Source organism: Amphibalanus amphitrite, unplaced genomic scaffold (assembly GCF_019059575.1).
Source record: "Amphibalanus amphitrite isolate SeventyFive unplaced genomic scaffold, NRLGWU_Aamphi_draft 000019F_arrow, whole genome shotgun sequence".
In the NCBI taxonomy this organism is placed as follows: Eukaryota; Metazoa; Arthropoda; class Thecostraca; order Balanomorpha; family Balanidae; genus Amphibalanus; species Amphibalanus amphitrite.
In genome coordinates this window covers 737,884-759,750 of record NW_024881515.1, presented here as the reverse complement: position 1 = coordinate 759,750, position 21,867 = coordinate 737,884, and the positions used below count along the sequence as shown (strand labels likewise).

General features: G+C 49.5%; 1 protein-coding gene across 4 annotated transcripts in view; it reads left to right on the top strand.

Annotated features, from left to right (window-relative positions):
• Positions 1 to 152: 152 nt before the first annotated feature.
• The window catches only part of LOC122389395 (pleckstrin homology domain-containing family F member 2-like), a 43,619-nt gene continuing 21,904 nt past the window's right edge, over positions 153 to 21,867 (top strand). The window contains exons 1-2 of one of the 4 annotated variants that reach the window (XM_043381396.1): positions 153 to 886; positions 21,237 to 21,439. In XM_043381396.1, coding sequence (XP_043237331.1) covers positions 871 to 886; positions 21,237 to 21,439 — 219 coding nt within the window. In that variant the 5' untranslated portion in view covers positions 153 to 870. Of the gene's footprint in view, positions 887 to 15,900; positions 16,060 to 20,243; positions 20,779 to 21,236; positions 21,440 to 21,867 lie in introns of those variants that run through there. The other 3 variants (XM_043381375.1, XM_043381365.1, XM_043381386.1) reach the window with 3 other exon arrangements.

Genomic DNA, 21,867 nt, shown 5'->3' with positions numbered 1-21,867 from the left:
CTACTTCGGTAAAAATCATTTAGTGACTTACAATTCGTTTTAAATCATCTTGTAAATTGTAATATTTGCAGGATTAGTTTTTCTAGATTAATCTTGAGGTCAAGGCTAAGTTTTGTTAAAGGTTTGTTTCAAAGCGCTTATCTTTTAGGATTGAAGATTCAGGAACGTTCCGATTTTCTTTAGGTGGCAGCACATGTAGAAAAGCAGTTGATATAGGTGACGCTAACGGCGCTTTTCCCATACTTCCCTAAAAGTGATGACAGACGCCTTACCTTGTTCTAACTATTTGTTAAAATGCATCTATGATATATAAGCAGCTTGTTTTGTTATGTTGAAGAGCTTCAAAGAGGCACATCCACAAGGGGTTGGTTTCAGACAAGGAGTCATTCAGAGTGCACTCAAATTTTATCTTTATGAAGAGACAAGTAAGAGGGCTGAATCTCATCAATCATTAGCAAAATATATCTAAAATTACACATTGCACGTCTTTTTATGTTGAAAAAGGCGTATACAATAACCCGATACTTGATACAAATTCCTATGACGTCATATGATAACGGTTGGCACTTGGCCCAATTGCCATCTCATTTTCTCTTATTCATTCGACCTTGAAGTAAAAGGAACGAGTTGTAAAAGTTGTTGCGCGAAGGTGTGTGAGAGGGGTTGTTTGGGATGTTAATTGCGATTTATGTAGTTTTTCTCCCACGAATAGAAGACTGATATTGAAAAGAAGTGAAAACAGATTGCAGAGTTAAAATTATTGTGCAGTTGAGCAGACTTGTTGCAATAGCAATCGCAATCAAGTCTATTGACAATCGAGTATCGACGTTATTTTTCATTTGAAGACCTTAAGACGAATCCAGAAAGAAGATGGTTGACAGACTCGGTATGTATTTTGTTTATCATGCATGTGCTTTTTCAGTATGGTTCGGTACGGTTATTTGGAGAATTTCATGTTTTATCCCAGCAAAAATGGAAAGAGTGAATGCTCTCATTTCAGTAGGTGGAACTATGGTCATGAGTACCCAAATATAGGAACGTTCCCATTTTTGGGAACGGAGTTCCCAAATATGGGAACGGGCGTTCCCATTTATGAGAACGGAAGGTAATTTTTCGGCCGTTCGCCCACTAAAACTCATTAGTGCATCAAGTCTCAAAAAAGTGCACGCTAATTTAAGTATCTACTAAGTCTCTATAAAATTATCTTTAATCTGACCGTTGAACAAGAAAATTGACCGTCGAATGATATTTTTAATGATTTTTTGAAATGACGGAATGGTGAAAACATGGGTTACACTATGTTTAACATGCAATTTTAAGGAAAATGAAGCGTTTTTTACATTTTGAGGTCAAGTATAATAATTTTCGCCTGGTTATGAAGTTTCATACTAGCGACACCCGATGCTGACATATGCAAGCGAACATGCGGACAGTCCCGAGGTAATATTGTTGACATTTGGTGTCGAGGCGGACGACCGCGTAGAACGTGCGTGATTTTACCGAACTACTGTTGTAAACTCAGTTTAAGTGGTCGAAAAGTATTCAGCTGTATTTTATCAGCCCGGAAAGACATATTTTATTTGGATGCTAGCTGTTTAGCGTTGTTTTATAAGGAGCGTCATGAGCGTGGTCTTTGTCTTCCGTGTTTCTAAGCATGATCGTTTTGGGGGAATTTCTCTTATATAGGTCGCTCTGTGTGGCTTATTTATAATTTCTATGCTGATTTCGATCATTCCTCGTGCCCATCCTACCAGGCCTTTTGCCACTTACACTCATTAAGAAAGGAAAAAACTAGATTTTCATTGGGACTAGGTGTTTTGAGGGTGTAACATATTCAGCGTTCCCATTTTTGGATACTTCCTTGTACCCGTCAACTATCGGTGATAAGCAGACAGGTGCTTGACATGTCTCCACCCTCGGCACGGACGGTGGATATAGGTATGGAAGACCTTGTTGAACATCGCTGAGCGTTGTGAATTACGTAATCCTGCAGAGGGGGGCGTGTCCGCTGCGAGATCGACGGGAATAAAAGCGCAGAAGACCGGGCGAAACATCCGACGGTCTTGCCGGAAAGGTCATCTGATGATTGTTGCGTTAAGAATAATTTGCGGCGTTGGACGTGATGCTTGTTAATGAAAAGAGCCCCTGAAAGGCGTCGGTGAAATCGTTCCCAATTTTGGGTACGCCGTTCCCATAATAAGGAACGCTTGCAGCGCCAGTGTACGAGAGCGTTCCCAAATTTGGGTTCGCGGCCCGGATGATGGACTGCTTTAGAAATAGGGGAACGATTTGAAACTACGATGGGCCTTACAATATCAAACTCTTTCCCAACAATATTGAGACAAATATCAGGCGGTTCACGGTCGTTTTATATTTTTTGGACGTCATTTAACGGTTCTTTTTCTTGTTTTAAATAATGCCTACATGGCGTTCCCATATTTGGGTTTATCGTTCCCAAACATGGGAACGAAAATGCGTTCCCGGAAATGGGTACGCTTGACCATAGTTCCGCCTACTGATTTAAAATATTTTCACATCTTTTTTCAGATTGTTATCTTGTATAATGTCCCCATTTCAGTTTAATCTTAAATGAGGTGTTTTATCTTTGGTTCTGGTTCTCATCCTCAGGATATTGTCTCGATACCGGTTCACCCCGGTTCCGCTTTTATCGCTGATTTCTCTCAGACTTTGCTCCAAAGTTGCTTTTAGGGCAGCCAGTCACTGATTGGGAGAGCTCCTCTCTGCTCGCATTCAGCGTCTGAATCAGTGAGCTCTGCCATTACATCTGTGGCATCCTTCAGCGACACGAGCTCAACGACCGTCTTGCTGACCTCTTTTGTTCTGGCCACGGATGGACAAGTCAGAATTGCTGAACAGTCCTGACCCTGATGAAGATGCTGCAGCACTGATGCTGCAATCGATCGGCATTTGGGAACCCAGTAATTGCTAGCAGTAGCCTTTCCCCCATCCCTGTCCATGACCATCCATGACATCGATTGAATCAGAATACCGATTCAGTTGAATTAGTAGGATACACTATTTAAGGCCACGTTGCCTCTAAAATTCTTCTTCAAAGTAAGTCATGTATTTTAGTGCTATTTAGTTGAGAGCTTTAGTTTTGTAATTCATATTCGTTTCGGGCTACACTAAGGTAAAAAATGGTTAAAAACCAGATATTTCGGCTTTATTGAGTAGCCTTGTTCACTGGTTGTCAAACCAGTTGGAACGAGAAAACAGCATTGTCAAACCAGTGAACATGGTTACTCCATAAAGCTGAAATATTTGGTTTTTAACATTTTTTACCTCAGTGTAGCCCGAAACGAATACAAATTACTATCATTTACCTGAGGAAGATTAGAAATACACTTCGTCAAAGCTTTAGTTTTGTTGTGTGTCATTTACCAATAATGAATCGAAATTTGGCTATCTACCCACCTTGTATCTTAAAGTGTTTAATTTTTATGAAGCCTAACATTTCCATACCTAAGCTCCTGCGTTCGGATGGGACGTTTTCGCTTGGAATTTCCATGCTGAGGAATTCCTCACTAAAACAGCCGTTCGGGGATCTCGAAACGCGAGGAGATCCCGCGAAACGGGCCTGTCCGAACGGTCGTTTTCGTGACACTATATTAAATAATGGAATGCAAAATTACTTAAAATTGGTGCTTGATTTTACCTAATAACCTTGCTAGATAAGCAATTAATCTCGTTGCAAAATTCTTAGACTAGATGGATGATCATGGCCTTGCTTTTTTGTTCGATATAACATGCTATTTTTCATATTCTTCCAATTTCTTGTCACTGTTTTGGTATTTGGAATTTGGGTGAATTGATTTGAGTTACAGTTCGGACTTATTTAAGAATTCCTCATTCATTTGAATAGTTGTGTTGGTCAGTGATCTGACTTTCTACCTACTGCTCTAGAATATCTCTTTTTCCCGCTCTCAGGTTTGTTGAATGTGGACAGAATTATTGATATTGATAATTGATATATTTTTATATGGTCCGATTAGCCCCATGCGGTGTGTTCCGTGTGGTCTGACATCGTGTGATCCTAAAGACCCTTAGAAACCCGTAGTCAGCATATGGAATATATATTTCCAGCAAAATAGCATCTACTGCACATAGACCTCATGGCTGTGTACCTAATTCCACGTTGACTGTGCCCGTGCTGGTGCGGTCGTGTCGGTACCCGGCGTCCCGGGATGTTTGCTCAGCTGACTGCACTGCGGGCCGTGTGTGTGTGTGTGTGTGTGCAGACCCCGTCAGTCGGTGGGTCGTGAGTCCGTCAGCCCTTACTGGGCTGGTGATGAGTGACTACACTGGTCGTGGGTTCGTCACCCCGTTACTGGGCCGGTGCCGACCCGTGGGTCGTGAGCCCGTCATTCGTTACTCGGCCGGTGCCGGCCCGTGGGCCGTGAGTCCGTCACCCCTTACTGGGCTGGTGCTGACCCGTGGGTCGTGGGCTCATCTTGAGCATCACCCATGCAACGACGGAGACCGACCCGTCGTCGTGAGCTCTTTGCCAGGCCGGAAAGGTCTAAGCTTATCTCCCTACGGCTGCTCCCGACTTGGATGACGCAAACACCGACCGGTCGACTGGGAGGCGGCAGCGGCCTCCACGGCACGTATCGGTTTCCGTCTGGACCAGTATCTCGGGGGAACATGTGACTCATCTGTGACTTCTCTCGCTGCGGAAATCTGTTCTTCTTTCACTACGGCAGTCTCTTCTTCTCCGGCTGCGGCCATCTCTTCTTCCCTCCCTGCGTCCGTCTCTAGCGTCCATCATCAGAGCTGTTGGTTCTAACCCCCTGGAGGCCCTCTAACACTGCAGCGTGGACTCTCCATTCGTGTCAGCGGCGTCTCTGTGTGACCGCCGTCTGTGCCAACTGTGACGGTCCATCATTAGAGCTGTTGGTTCTAACCCCCTGGAGGCCCTCTAACACTGCAGCGTGGACTCTCCATTCGTGTCAGCGGCGTCTCTGTGTGACCGCCGGCTGTACCAACCGTGACGAGTCAGTATTCTGCATTATCGCCTCTCTGACGGACACACTGCCGGTGTGACGTCATCAATTCCGCCCTCCGCGGGACGCAAAACCTGTTCACGGAACGCCCGGCTATGTCACGCTACTGCGGTAGATGTATGACTACCGAACCCATGACAGTTTTCATCATAACGGCTAGGTTTCCGGCATTCTGGGGCCTGGGCGGGGGGGGGGGGCAGATTTGCCATGAAACGCTCGTGAAAATACAAAAACGTCCCACGCAGAAACCATTTCGTTGATGGAGTGTTGGCTCGGTCGTGTTTTCACGTTCGGCAGTTCAGCTCGGTCTCCAATCCAACTCGCCTGTCGCCATTCCAGCCCGGTCCCCAATCCAGCTCGCCTGTCGCCATTCCAGCCCGGCGTCCACGCCAACTCGCCTGTCGCCAGTCCAGCTCGCCTTCCGCCAGTGCAGCTCGGTGTCCAATCCAACTCGCCTGTCGCCAGTCCAGCTCAGGCTCCCGACAGTGGCCAGTCAAGCTCGGTCTCCAAGCCAACTCGCCTGTAGCCAGTCCAGTCCAGCTCAGGCTCCCGACAGTGGCCAGTCCAGCTCGGTCCACAATCCAACTCGCCTGTCGCCAGTCCAGCCCAGGCTCTCGACAGTCGCCGGTCCAGCCCAGACTGTCGCAGTTTTCCGGCGTCTGTTCCCGGCCTCGGTGACCCGTTGGCTCCCGTGGCCGGTTCACCCGGTGTCGGAGGCCAGCCCGGCGCGGTCGGCCGCTGCCGTGAAATTTCTCAGAGCTGAGCCGGCCGCTGAGACCGACTACCGGGCGCAGTGTTGGAATTCTCATTTTCAGTCCTGGTCCCGGAGAATAAAATCTGGCCGGAGAACAGCAGCCCCGAAATTGGATATGCGGCCGTGACACTGGCGGATTCGGGGGGGGGGGGTGCATTCGAAACATTTTCCCCTCCCGCAGTATCCGAAATTAACGAAATTTCCCTGTTTTCCTCTCAAGAAATAATTCATGTGAATTGTGAAAGCAAACGGCAGACCCCTCTCGGCACGGGCCGGCAGAGGTCATAAAAAAAAAACTTGATAACCTACTGTCAGTATGATTTCGACAGGAAATGTGTTGTTTATAGAGCACATCTGCCCTTGTTGAGCTCTGAAGCTCGACGTTTCTTTAACTTTGAACTTGAGTTGCTTATTAACCAGCTGACTGGCCTTCCGACAGGGACCTACAAATGGGCGTCTCCTAGTCCTGCCTCGCCTGATCTTCCCGGCTGTTCCTGATCCAGAGCCCACAAGGCTCACCCAGCTGACGTGGACCACCAGAAGACGCCTGTGATCCTGTTTGTGCATTCCCATGTCAATCCATATTTATTGGAACGCGTTAAAATGAAACATCTTTTTCTGACACATTGTGTGTAGAAGCTCGTTACAGTGCAGCGATGCAAATTAACTTAAATCGTTTTTGTTTTTATTGGAAGGACTGATGGCCATGCAAAGATAAGTGTTTTGATTTGTTAAGGGCAATCTCTTTCGGCTTGAAAATGTCATTGCGGAGCTGTGGGATGACGACATGATAGCTGGTGGAGCGGAGCCATTGGACCGTACGTACCATCGATGGTGCGCCACAGCGGCAGAGACCGTCAAGAGGACGAAAGTGGCTACGGTGAGCCGTATCAGGAAAGACCTTTCAGGTGGGACGGGAGTTCCCGTTTGGACAGCCCACTCTATCGCTCATAGGGCCATCCCGAAGAGGATTTAGATCGGTCGAGATCTTGTCCTCGCCACCGCGACGGTTATCTGGTGGGGGTTGAGTACCAGCCCGGAATAGATTGTGAGCGAGGGTGCGAATGAGTTGGTCTGAGGATGGGAACGATAATTTCAAAAATAATTTGAAGCTGTTCTCATAAAAATGCGAGAACCTCACCGTTGCCAACGAGACTGTAAACTTACTAGCCCTAGCGAGTGAATATGCATGTACCTACTTAGTATCTTATATCTAGGCATATTTAGGCGTGCACGGTGCAACACAAGCGATATGGCGTCAATATATCATCTACTATGGGTGATGAATGATGATATATATGACCAATATATACGACTACTGTGGGTAACTATGCCTCTGACTGACAACAAGATAAGCGAAGAGTCGGGGAGAGACTGTGATCTGAGGAAAGAGAGGGTGACACGACGCTCTTATGACACGAGAAAGGATTGAAAATTGTGCTGTGTGTTCGGTGCAGTCGAGAGTCGGAAATTAAGGGAAATATACCACTTTTCTCAAATTAGTTGTTACTACAGTTTCGCGATTTTTTAGGCTTATAATGATCAAAAAAGAAAATATTTCATATGTACAAAGTTTTTTTTTAATATTTTCATATAGGATGAACTATATTCCATCTTTGGTAGAGGCTATAAAATAGTGTTCCACGCGGAAGCTTATTACGCATTGACCAATCATATTGCGTAGTTTAAAACCAACTGTACGCTGATTGGCTGAGCTTGGCCTCTGCGACAAGTGGCTACAATTTCCGCATTCTTACGTAAGACACCACATTCCTGCGTAAGACACTATTTTCGGAAAGATAAATGGAATATCTTTGTCTGGGGTGATCGCTCGGCTGTAAAAGCTCCTGATTTGTGCTAGTCTCAACTCAAGCTGCAAAACTGCTATTCCAGTTCAAAACCCCAAGTTAAAAGTGGTACATTTCCTCCGGCGTTTCGTTGTGTCGATGGCTGATCCCAGTCAGCATTATTACCAAGGCCCCACATGGAGCCAAGGTGGGCCACTTGGTGGGGCCCACATTAATTTGTCCCTGGGCAAATGGTGGGGCCCACCAGGGCTGGCCCACATGGACTCAAGGTGGGTACTGGGTACCATGTGGGGCACACGTGGGCCCCATATGGCTGCCCACATCCAGCCCACCTACACCCCATTACATGGGCTGCCCAACCAGTGCCCATGTTTAGTCCACCATACAGGAACACCGCGTTTATGGCTGCAAAAAATATATGTTCACCAAAATTCCTGGATACGCCCTCCTACATGGTGCAGACAATCTTATTTCCAAGCACCATGCATATCAAAAAATAGGTCAGGATCGTGCAATTTTCAGAGTAGGTGTAAAATTGATCAAATCGAGTGTACAGAAAGTTTCGTCGCGATCGAACAAGTTTTGCGCGAGTTATTCGCGAAAAAAAACGAAAGGGGGTCCATCCGACCACTCCACCCTCTACAAGTGCGAGGGTTAAGGGCGTTCAAAAATGAAAGATGATGCTCATAGGCAGGGCTGCGGAGTCGGAGTCGGAGTCGGTCGGAGTCGACAGTTGTGACCGGAGTCGGAGTCGGAGTCGGAGTCGATTTTAGAAACCCGAGCCGGAGTCGGAGTCGGAGTCACCGAAAATCTGTCGACTCCGCAGCCCTGCTAGGTCTGCGGAGTCGGAGTCGGGAATTGGAGTCGGTCGGAGTCGACAATTCTGCCCGGAGTCGGAGTCGGAGCTGGTTTTTGAAAGCCGGAGTCGGAGTCGCCGAAAATCCATCGACTCCACAGCCCTGCTCATAGGTACTCAAATGGTGATATCTCCATTCACAAATAATAAGACTATTGATGCATCAATTTGTAAATCCAGAGGCCCAGTTTCCCACTGTGATCTAATCCCACAGATAGTAAACGGAACATTTGGTCCGTTTTCACATTTTTAACCCGCGCCCGGCTGGGGGTCCTGGATTTCCACGCCCTGCTGGGGGGGGGGGGGTGTTTGAACACCCTCCCCCCCTTGTAACTCGGCTCCTGGGCCACGTAGCGATACGCGGAAGGCGGCGTTCGAAAGAGCGTCAAAAATAATGACGAAATCACTTCGGTCAATTTTTTGGTCAGGTCAGAGGTCAGGTCACCAGAGGTCATTGAAGGCAAAATTTCGCCGATTTCCAGGTCAAATGTCGAAAAGTTCCAAGAAGCCAACGCATAACTCGGGAACCAATAGAGCTACAGCGCCGCGGAAAAGCGCATTCGATAGCCCTATTAACGCCCTTTCTGAGTAATTTCTCAGATTTGACCTAACGTCAACGGTTTTGCCTGCAGGGGGCAAAAACTGCAAAAATAGCTGATTTTTTCGGAAACAGTTTTTCTGCAATAACTTTTGACCCAAGCCTTGTACGAGCTTACTTTTACCGGCATCGTGTTCCTCTCGTCAAGACGCATCAAATGAACTATAACTTGACCTTGAAAGGTCAACTTGAAAATTTGACCTCAGGTCAAGGTCATGACCTGACCGGAAAGGGTCATGTTGCATATCAGTCGATCCGTATCGTCGAGCTGAACACATATAAGGCGTTTTCATCACTCTAGCATGCCTCTATCAAAAGTTATTTGCGAAAAACTGTAAGATACCATTCGTGACCTAAGATGACCTCAGGGCATAAACAAGGGTCACGGACACTATTTTTATGTTCAGTGTGTCTAAACCACTTGTAATTCGGTGTTTAGGAGTGTTTATAATGCCTTTCGTCCAAAAGAGACGCATTTCAATTTTCTCCCATTGACATATAATGGGGAGGTCGCAAAATTGACCTGACCTTAGGTCATCGATATCAAAATACTGAGATATACATTTTGTACATGTTATTGCTCTTAGCAATCGCTGAAAGTTTCAAAGCGATCGGTCACTCGGTGTAGCTATGACAGACATTGAAACTTTTTATGAGGTGAGGTCACTTCAAGTAACCTGGTGACCTGACCTTGAATGACCTTGGTCTGAAATTTTCACAACATGTGTCGAATTGATGTATGATAAAGTGTACCAAAAACGCGCGGGTTAACATATTTGGGCTAAAGATGTACCTACCTAGATTTTTTTTTGAGAATTCCAGTGAGATCATCCAATAATTGAGATTGTGACATGGGATTCCTTGCAATCACTAATCAGAGAACCTGTGGTTTTCCCAATGACCCAAATTCAACGTTTAGATGCGCGTGCACATCTGACATTAAGTATCAATTAACCCGCGCCCCGTAGGGCTATCGGCAGACCCTACCACCCGTAAAGGGGGGGGGGGCATTTCGACCCCCCTCCTCTAGGATCTCGAAAATTTACCGCCTGATTTTCAAAATTCAAACGGCGTTCGATAGCCCCAACGGGGAACTACCTTGTGACCCAATTTCATTGACCTCGGTCCAACCGATGACGTCACAGTTCAGGTCAAAGGTCGCAATTTCACCGTTTACGGGCATTTCAAGAAATGTGTTGTGAAATCGAGTAAATTGGTATGTTATTGTAAATCATCGGTGGATAATTGTTCGTCAAACACATATTTTGCTATCTTAGGTCACTGATACCAGGTCAGGTCACAGAGGTCAGGTCACTGAGGGTCACAATATGAAAAATGAAAATGTCGTGTGATACTTGTTTTATGGTCCATTTTACATGACAAATGCGATTATGTGGGTAAGACAACCTTTGGGGTCAGTTTAGGTTATGTTCTGGTGAAGGTCAGGTCAAGGTCAGGTCAAATAAGGTCAAATTTCAAAGTTGATATTTTTGCATAAAATTGGTATCGATCCGAAGCAGCTCGTCACGGGGAGTCTACTGGTGGTCTTTGTTTTGCGCTACGTGGTCTAGAATGGCTCAAAGTTGAGTTTGAAAATTTGACGTCATCATTTTTCAACAGTTTTCTCGATATAACCTGGCCACAAAGAGGCAACGATCTGAAATTTGGTATGTGGATAGAAGACGGTAGGTTCTATTATATATATTTCGTTTTTTCGAAATTCGAAAAACTTTTGGGATTTTTTGGCTATTATATCCAAAAATTACTTTTTATTTTGGGGGTCAAAATTTAAAAATTTCAAAAATCGGAGATAGCAGTTTTATAGCCCTGTTAATTCTTCACCTTTTATGTCAGGAACATTTTTCTGTGTTTTGAAAGCTGTAGGCCTGACAGATCTTCTCGCGAAACCTTTTTTGTGGAAAATGACAGAACATGACATCATTCTGACGCCATTTGTGGCCAACCCATCATAGCCTCTGGAAAAATTTTTGGTCACAATGTGTAAAATAGATGTCCGGAGGGGTCCTGAAAGTTTGGTGGCGATATCTGCAGCCGTTTAGGAGATATCTACGGAAAAGGACGGGGAGGGGGGCGTTTCGTTCCTCCCTACGGGGCGCGGGTTAATCATCCAACCCAGATCCGACAATGCATAGGTACCTACTCCGGATGCAACTATTGTACTTAACTTACCTTTCAATTTTGACGATCGCGCCGGTTCTCACCGAAACTATAACTCAAACTTCTGACAAGCTGGGCAGCTCACTCCAACCGCTTTCATCTTGTGCTTTGCTTAAATATTTAATTATTATGCAGTCATGTGCACTGATCAATGTTCTGTTTACCATGAGTCCGGGCAAAAAAGGGCAACCATGAATCAGATATAAACTACAACCCAACCAACCAATAGCAGACAACACCAATTGATGCACTGCCGCGTCCCGCGACCACATGGTTCGATCTGGCTCAGTCTATGATTGATCAGCTGACGCCACAGCAGAAGAAACATGGCGATGTCAGCTTCGATGGACGGACCAAAATATCGTAAAATCTTATTTATATGCAACGAAATAGCCTATAACTGATACCCAAGGTAAATAAAGCAAATTTGTGGCAAAAACTAAGTTCTGGGGGTGCTAAGTGCAATAGTTTTAAGGAGAATATAAGAGAAGTGACCACGAAATAAACAATTTTTATTCTCCGGTTGAGAAACAGGAAATTCAATATAATTTTGAACCAAGCCATGAAAGTTGCATTATTGAGCTATAAAAGTAAGCAGCATGAACCTATCTTCTTGTAGAATGCAAAAAAGTGGGAGGAAACCGTTTTGGTATCAGAAATTTTTCTGGTCCCCCAAGACCTATTTTGCGGAGAATCCTAATAATGATGTAGCCGTGTTTGGAACAAATTTGTGCGCTATCGGGATAATATCTTCTTGTGCTCTTTTAATAGAACTATGAAGGAGGTTCAGGGGAAGGTATTGATGCCCTTTATATTTATTACTTTAATTTCTAAAGCCCTTTTCTAGACGCCTCCGTGGCACCGAACAACGGCAAAATTTAACGTTTTTGAAATAAACCGTACAGAAAAACCGAGGTTACAGAGTTCCCCATAGATGCCGTCACCGGTTTGATAGAATAGAAATAGAATCATAGGGTTAGAGCTGACAGTTTTACCGCTTTGTGATGCATGCATTTTGTGGGACCGTAATATTAGGCTTTATCACAGCCTTATTTTGTCTTTTTTGTTGTTGCTGACAATGAAACAATTTATACTTACTCGTGACTTGTTGACTAGAAGTAGCTCATAATTCTGGAGAGAAAACCTGCAGAGTTTGCCTGGCGGCAGCCGCTGAATGGGGAGGAGGGGCCGGAACGGATTCCAGCCAAGCAGCACAGCGGCACAGCTCAGCACAGCTGCCCGTAGGTATGCAAGGACCGTGTGAGCCGGAGCGGAGTTTCGGAGACTGACGGTATCAGGACGGTTCGGTTGCGGTTGGTGTGTGTTTGTGGGGGGGGGGGGGGAGCAAATTCAGTCTCGACTCGTTCGTATAGCATACATTTCTGCTGCTTGTGAGAGCGTCTATCCGGCACTTGCAGGGGGCGGGGTCAAAATAGCTCCTCAGTTTTTCATTAATAACCATCGTGAGGGCGGCAGACCTCGCTGAAAATTGTCACACTATCGTATTGATCAATTGTACATGTTCACTTAAATTTTCATAACCCTGACCCAAAATGACCTTTGTCCTGTGGCCTATTCTTCTCGCCCTTCTCGCAAACATGTCGAGAAAGACGATTTAACGAACATAAGCGCATCTTGCATTTCGTTTCCGGACTTGTTTGTGATAAGAAACGTGCCAACGTGTGAAATGCTACCCGTTCCATGCATTATGGTGGGTGTCATGTCAAGATGACGTGACGGCCAGTAACCTGCATGCTAGTAGGCGGACACCGATTCACAGCTATGTTCACACCCTGTTCACTTCATTTCGGTCTACTTCGTTCACTCTTACAGAAAATAACTGAGACCAAAATTTGTCACTGCTGGTGATAGGCGATAGCATAAAAAGTGCACATTTATTAGGCACGAAGAGCATACACAACACAATATGAAGCATTGATGATGCATTCACGTCACAATTCGTGTGATGCATGGCATTGTAAAAAAATGCTGGTTTTGACATTTACAATCATAGTTTGTTCGATTTTAGGTACGTATCATAAGAATTTTGGGCGAGGCACCCACGAGGCACGCAAGTTGGATGTGCGGTGAGTCATTCAATGTAACGAATGTCTTAGTTCTGTGCACGATTTGACCAGCTAGAACACAAATTGTACATTTGAATGTGCTACAATGGATAATATGGATTGACATGAGGAGATTCGCGAACAGGATCAAAGCGTCTTCGAATAGTCCACAAAGTCCGTTGGGCGCAGTGCGTAGACCGTTAAGGAGCAGGAACAGCCGGGAAGAGCAGGCCAGGGACCGGTTCCACGTAGGACTGGTCTGGGAGACTTCATTTATGGAGGATCCTGTGGGAAGACCAGTCAGTTGGTTACCATACAGCACAACAAAGGATAACTTTTAGGGATCCACCTTATCCCAAATTTGCGGATTGTGCATGAATCTCGCGGGCCCAATGACTTGATAAATCAATGAGTTATTAATTGAACAAAGCATAAAAACTCCAGAATCGGTTAACGTTCCTTAATTTGCTAGTTCGTTGATGTCTGGGCGACTTTGCGCCAGTCGCTGTTCTTTTGCTAGTCACATTTTGACACAGAGGTGCCGGAGTATAAAATTTGTAAGGAGAATAAAATCTTTTGGACCCGCCCGGGACCAGAAAAGGGGCTCATTTCCAACACTGACCGGGCGGTTGGCGGACCGAGCCAGTGACACTGAGACGGAGCTGTGCAAGGCTGCTGGCCGGGGAAAGTTGAACGGCGCTGCAACGCCGCGCATTCGGTCTATCTGTGTGTATGTCCGTAGCTTTGTATGGTTTTCTGTCTGGCGGTCTTTCTTGACTGACCGGAAAGTGGACCTCATGCAAACATTGATGTTTTGGTGAGCAGTTCCGCTACTAAGCGTCAACAAAGCTGAAAATATCCGTATGCTTATGACTTGGTGCCTTTCCTTTTGACATGAAAGGATTCATTTGCGATCAACCAACGTCGCTGCTACAGCGTGACATAATTGTTTTTCTTCTTGACTTTCGTGACTGCCCTTTTATTTGTCCCATGATGGTCTTGATCCCATTGTTATGATCCTGCTGTTGTGATTATGTATGTCGAGACATCACTATGTTCATGGCATCTGTCTCTAAAATCCACTATGCTCGTGACCCTGCTGTCGTGATCACTTCCATTTGTCGTGCCGGCCGTGGGAGTGTCCGCCCCATGTCAGTCTGGTCAGTCGGCCGGCTGACCGGACGGGAGGGCTGCGGAGTAGAGGTGGCAAAAGATGAAAATTTTGGGAACCAGACTCGAACCAGACCCAGCTGGACATTTCTGGAACCAGTCGGACCCGGTCTTAGTTGGAATCGGAACCATTTGGACCCGTTCCCCGAAAGTCAATTAATGCAAACTACTTGTAGGTGTCATTAGTTGCATCATGTAAAACAGCCTATTTCCCACTGGGAATACTCATGAGCTACTGTGTGCAAAGAAACATTCACTTCATTTGCTTCATGTTTTGCAATAATGTGTAGTGTGCAAGATGTATAGTTTATGGTAGGACCCGGTTGGACCCGTCATAAAATTTCCAGGAACCGGTCTGGACCCATATGGGTCCAGACTGGTTCTTTGGACCGGGTCCTCGGGTCCACATTTTGCCACCTCTACTGCGGAGACGCCGCTCGGTGTCACAGGGCGGCCGTGACGTGACGGCCGGCCGCTGCGTCACGGCCTCCGGTCGGCGTCACTGCTCGGCGCGCGTGGCCGACTCTGAGTCAGACTCGGGCCGACTCTGAGTCAGACGTCTGAACGAGAAAGGGAGCGGAACCGGAGGGGCGGTACCGACTTCTCCGGCACGTAGTGGAGACCGGGCAGCTCTTGGCTGCGTGTCGGTGGACTGCCGATTTTTTAGCTTCTTTTGCCAACAGTCATCCGTATCTGGTGCTGAGTTGGTGTCTCACAAACCCAAGTGGGTATTGACGTCATAAAGAACGTTTCATTAGACCCAGGTCACACCGTCGTGAGCATACCAGGCAGGTCACGGTTCCTGAAGATCCTTTGCTGAACTTTCTCTCCTATGGCTGGTTGAATATTTGGGTTGTGACGTTGCTTCGTTTCGCTGATGGTCTTAAGATAAGAGTCCGGGATAAGGTGATACGCTGCTGACGCGGACGGAGTCGACAGGCGCTGTGCTGATCTGTCCGTATTGAGCTCAGCTCAGCTGACCCGGAGGTGCTGATCGCACCTGTTGACTGATCAGCAGCCGCTGACGCAGCTCAGCCATCGGTATCGCATGGCTGGACTGACTGCGCCGCACGCGACTGTCGCAAAGTATTTCCGTGCTGTGCGCTCAGAATTCGGATACTAAGGACATGCCAAAAATGACTGGCTGGCGAATAGGAGCTCATGGACATGGTAAGACGTGTCTTTGAATAACAGTCTGCAGCGGCGGTATCCTCATGCACAGGCATGCAGGAACAATAGACCTTGCACGGGCGTTTGAGAGCAGTTGCTCTCCTCGTGTGCAGAGCTGACCGGGTGTTGTAGCGGTCGTTCGGCCACCCGCGCTCCGCTCGCCTCTGCGCCGCGGCAGGATGAGGGAAGGGCGAGCAGACAGGAAGGACAGTTGAGTGTTTGCGAGAGTGGGCGGCCTGAGTCGGTGACCCATAGAGCGGCAGGAAGGGGCCGCGGTGACGATGCGACGCGCCGCGGCCGGCCGGAAACCGACAACAAGGCCGGGCATTGGGACGGACGGACGGACGGCACGGGCAGGTCGGACGGCAGTGACAGCGGTGGGGCGCGTGAGTGCGGTCCAAGTGGTGCGTGCTCCGGGAACTTCAAACATGACCGGTAAGAGGAGCCAGGGTCGGCAAGATTTCTGGGTGGTGTAAACCGTTCCACAGTCTGCTATGTTTCGGGGATTGAAATTGCTGTCTGTTTTGTGATGCGGTTTTATCACAGCTGTGATGACGACCATTCGCAGCCAGTTCTCTGTCGTCGAAGCTCCGTTCGCTCGACGGCAGCATCGCTCGTCGTCGGTCGTATTGACCCTGTTCGTTTTTGTGCGGCGCATTAAGCCTGTTGTGGCTTCCCTGACGGTCGATACGGGCACTGCATGGAGTGCGTATTGTCGACGCTGCGTACGATACAGCCGTAATAGGCCCCCTGTCTCCAAAGAACGGACTCTGTACTCTGTAGCTGATGCACCTGGTCCCCTCTTTCCCCGCCTGGCGTTTTTCGGCGGGGTTTCGTAACAACAAAGGCATGCCACTTGTCGGTCTCAGCTGTGGGCTGCCTTTCTGGCCAGCGTCACACCAGACGGGAAACGACACCAGCTATTGTGGGTGACGGCCGACGGGCTTTGTTCCTGTCTGGGGGACGCAATAATTGCCACACCCCGCCACCACGGTCCACGAAATTGACCAAAGTGGGCTAGTTTGTGGACGGAAATGAGATTCCTTTTATTTTCTTATGGTTGTCGAAGTATTTTAGATGTCCGAACTCCGAAATGAGCCTTTTCTCAGATTTGTTTAAGTGTTATAAGGTTTAAGTTAATTTGTTTTTCATGCTGGCATAGTATTAGTTCTTATAACGATTATCTTATTGGAATAGCCTTGCACCTGTGATCCTGTGTGACTGGCTAGCTGGTAGCGGTGAATCGGTTCAATGGGTGGTGCTCGGGCCGCCTCTGACCGATCAACAGCCACCGCGCGAGGCTGCGAGCGCTGCTGAGCCAGTCTGTTTGATCAATCAGTGGTCTTCCGACGCAAACAAGATAATTTAACGCCCGCTCAGCTCACCAAAATTTCCGCCGAAACTAGCTTCCAGCCGATGAAAGTTTTGCAGATTCCCGTTGGTTACACGGTGTGCTGAAGTGTCCGTAAATTGGTTGCAGTTTGTTTCATTAGGGTCTATCTGCATTTTGCAGACCGCTGAATCGCTTCGACCAAAGTGAGCACTGAACATTGAACAAGCTTTGTTCTCTCAGCGATATGCTTGGTCTTACATAGGCGAGCTACTTTCTGTACTTCGCTATTTTCAATTATTTCAACTATTTTCAAGCTGTTTTAGTCGTTTTAGTTTTATATACGCTATAATTTCCTTTCCCGTTACTTTCGTCGCTGATTTTTCCGTAGCCTGATTTAAAGCATCTGTCGTTGGCTTTTGCTGGTCACCTGGCCCGGTCCCGGATCTGTTGACATTGGGTCCAGTCTCGTGCCGGCGCTGGACCGCCCGTCTCGGCCCGATGACACACCGGTCACGTGCCGGCCGCCGTCGGCCGGTCACGTGTCCTGCCGGCTGTCTGTCGGTGGCTGGGACTGGCCTCCGACTGATTCAGCCGACCGCAGGGTCGGCCGCCTTCCGCCTGGGCACGGGAGGAGACCGGCCGGCCGGACCTGACCTCCGTGGGATCATTCCGACGATAGCTGTCCAAGCGTCCCTGACCTTCGCACGGCAGGCCACCGCCGTTCATTGACCGCACGTCGGCTGACCTCTGCCGCGGTGTGGCCGAGTCTGCTCACATGGCCGGCGGTCTCGGTGGCCACTTGTTACGTGCCGCTCAGCTACGCGGCTGTGCCGTGACGGCCTGACGTCGGGTGATGTCGGACTGAGGCCGAGCATCCGTCAGCGACTCCAACCAATCGTCTCGCTCAGTTACAGCATGGTAGGGCTGCTGCTATCAGTTTTTTATTGTGCTGCGTTACTCGACTGGTGAAGTATAACGCACTGGATAACGATGGGGCCCACGGATTTTAGTGGTTAAGGTGTAGACGACTTTGTGAGTCAATCATATTGTCATCCAAATAAAGACTGAATGAGTCACGTCTGGTATTTGCTCTACTTTTATCGGAGACTTCATTGATTGCTCGCACTGACGGAGGCTTCTCAAATCTCAATGACGTCATACTTAGCTTGTGGTTTGTCGTCAGCAGGCGCACTGATCGCCTGAGTGTTTCCCGGGCGCCGGGCTGCCCTCTGACTGTAGAGTGTAGAATGTCCCAGGGAATTGACCCGGGTTCTGGCATGTCGCCGGCTGCCGCGCCACAGAGACTCGCCGCCAGTTGCCACCCCGGGCTGCCGGCAGAGAGTTGCAACAGCTGCGGGGAGGGGAAGCGCAGTAGCAGAGAAACGAGGGAGGCAGGAGCGGGGAGGAGGGTTGGTCCAAAAGGCTTGATGATTCCACTTTCCTGTGGAATGTCGATGCCGTGACATGTCATGGAAGGCTGAATGTCCTTGTATACTGCTGCGAGCTCCGCCTGATATAATGCCAAACGTTGCCGGGTCTATTGTCATACACTGGTGGGTACGATCGACTGAGCATTGAGCAATTGAACACGTTTGATTGCAGCGTGGGTGTCTTAGCCGCGGCAGACGTGGGCTGACAGCCTGAGGGTGATGCGATATTCACATCAAGCTCTTTGGCCAAGAGTGCCGTCAAGTCTTACTCGTCCAGCCCAGTGTGCCTTCAAGCCCAGTGGCGGCCTGTTCCGCCCCGCCCGGCGTCCGTGATGACCCACAAACCACGGCGGCCGGGCGACCTTTGGCCCGGCCGGCTGCAGCGCGCCTGGCATCCAGCCGGAGAAAACCCGACCCGACCCGGGCCGCTCTGTTCCCGGCACGGCCACCGCCGCGCTCGGGGGCGACCGGGGGCCGCTCTGGGACGGCCCAGACTGACAGCCGGCGCCGGCAGCGGCGGAGTTGTGTTAGCTTTCCGAATGGAGCTGGATGCCCTTTGAGCTACCGAGCGGAGCTGTGAGCGTGAGGAGAGCTCTGCTCGTTGAGTTTCCCGATCGAAAAGCTCAAATTCCCAGAACTTTTGACCTCATCTCGTTGAGCTTTTCGAGCAGGCCTTCCACCGAAAAGCTCACTGACCTGAGCTGCCACAATCTGGAGCTCGCCGGACCACAAACACATCCTGGGCCGAGACAGGCTGCTGGCTCATCAGCCGGTACCGGCGGGTCACCTGTGTACCGTGTGTCTGACGCATCGGCCGGCATCGTGACCGACCCGTGGCCGTGTCCCGCGACCCGTGACCCGTGGCCGTGTACCGTGACCTGTGGTCCCGTGTCCCGTGACCCGTGTCCGTGGTCCCGACACCACGGTGTCGTGTGACACGAGGTCGCGACTCTCTGAAATCTGACGCTGTGCAGTGCCTCGGGATGGGTTCTCGGAGCAGGCGGTCTCTTGTTGTGGTCTCGGGGCGCCTTGTATGCGGCGGCCAAGTGTCGCCAGACGCCGGTCTGTTTACACAATGTCGAAAGAATCCGTTAGCACACCACACAGCCCGAGTTGCATTGCTGCATACGAAATGGACTATGCGACGTTAGGTTTCTTGAATCATACGTTATAGCGATAACCATGCCGGGAGATAAATATTATGACGGTTGGGTTCAATCGTGGTAGCGTACGTGTAATTTGAGTGGCCTAGAGGAAACTGATCACCATTTTCCATGAATAAAAAGAGCAGTTGAAATCTCATTGGAACCTACGCAGGCCCAATGAAACTGCAATGAAACTTATCCCATGATCAGTCGAATCGATCGTTCGTGGACACTGGACAATGCTGAATGATCATGGGATTTATTTATAAATTGATTTCAGCTTCACTCGAAATGCCTGAAACATGTGCATAATGTCTAGAAAAAGTTGGTTTCCATAACTCAGCAAGCGCCGTTATCATTTCGGTAATGCTCGGCCCGTGCCCTGGCATGTGGGTACGATGACCGTGATCGGGCGGATCACAGCCGTTTAACCTTGTGGGGGATTACGGACGCACCGGTGCGGGCCCGGTCCGACCAGTCAGCTCGACCCGGGGTCTCCCGCTGCCGCGCAGATTGCAGGTCGGCAGATACGGGCCGGTATCGCACCCGCCCGCCGGCCCCGGCCCCGGCCTCGGCGCCGCGAGTCAGGTGTCGCGTGTCCACCTGCGTTCGGCGCGCCCGCTGTAAACAGAGGCGCGCCGCGGTGTCAGTCAGTCGTGCCCCAGCAGCGGAGAACGGAGCCGCCGAGTGCCGACCGGCCGGGACCACCGCGTGACACTCACACCCCGGCAGGGCGCGGAGAGGGCACCGGCCGGCACCGCGCCGAGCCGGCTGCGGCCGCGGTGGTGTTGTGGTGTGCTCAGCTCTGGTGCAGTGGTGTCGGCTGTCGGCGCGGCTTACTCGGATGCCCCGGCCAAACGTGTCGTGTGCTGACTGACAGTGGTGTGACTCGGCCGGCGGAGCAGTGAGCACTGAGCAGTGGCACTGCAGTGGGCAGTGAGCAGTGGACAGTGAGCACTGAGCAGTGAGCACTGAGTAGTGAGCAGTGGGCACCACCAGGCCCGAGATGTGACCTGGACAGTGGACGCGGCGTGTCACGGTACTGTCGAGCGCACAGTGTGACCCGGGCGCGCCAGCGACCCTCGTCGTGATGTGTGGGTGATCCAACGGACCAGCGCACTCCGACAATACCGTGCAGTGTTACCGTGAACCTGTGACCTTGCCACCACCCGGCGGCGACCCTCGCTGTGGCCGCGGCCCGCCATGGCGGAGGGGCCGGCAGACGACACCGTACTCCACCTCGAACGTTCGTCAATCTAACTGCTGATGAATCCGCTGCTCGTAGAGAGACATTCTCCTGCCTGCAGATATGCTTCTACCCGCAGCAGGCTCGTCGAATGTCCGTCTACCAGCAGCGGATTCGCGAATCTACTGCCATGTGTGGCAACACTTGCTGGACCCGAATCTGCTGCTGTCAAGCCGACAACAAAAAAAAAGTTTCTCGGCACCAAGGTGCTCGCTAGAATATTGTAAAAGCCGGACCACTGATCGTATAGGCAAGCGGTGGCATTGTGCAATCTTTCTTAAAGTGATTTGTTTGCGGTGGTCAGATATTCGCTGAATTCACTGCGAGCAGCCGCAGATTCAGGCCCAGTGAGTGTCCCCTCTCTCGGCGGCAGATTTGTGAATGCCTGTCTATGTGTAGTGTAGTGGTTGCGTGAATGTCAATCCGCCGCTAGTTTGACGAACGTCTCCCCGTTCCAGTGAACAGCGAGGCGAACACGCGGCGGATCGCCATTGTGGAGCAGTGTTTCGGCAGCTCCGGCCAGCCGCTGGCCGTCCAGGGCCGGGTGCTGGTCGGCGAGGGCGTACTCACCAAAATGTGCCGCAAAAAGCCCAAGCCGCGCCAGTTCTTCCTCTGCAACGACATCCTCATTTACGGCAACATCGTCATCAGCAAGAAAAAGGTGAGCACGCTGCTCTGGGAGGTTTCCGTGTTTGGTTCGTAGGATGTACTGCGTGCGTCCTCTTTGGTCATTAAATTGTGTATGACTGCATGAATGGCCGTGTCCTTGATCGCTATCATTGGCTATTATCACTCCTCTCAAACAATGGCATCGAAAACGTACAACTTTGACCAGCGTCGTAATGTTTACTTTGGAAGATATCTGTATGGTTTCGGGGTCGTTGAGGTCGACTGTTTACCGGAACATGCCTCTGCCCCACCCCTCCCCGTCCCGCCCACATCTTGTCACTCCGTGCCGACGTCATAACCTCCCGTCACGTGTGACGGTGTGGCGTGCCGCGGTCGCGTGCTGGGCATGTCCCGCCCTTTCCGCGCTCACCCTCAGCGCCTGCCCCCGCCTTTCTCGTCTGCCCGCGCCTCCCTCGCCTG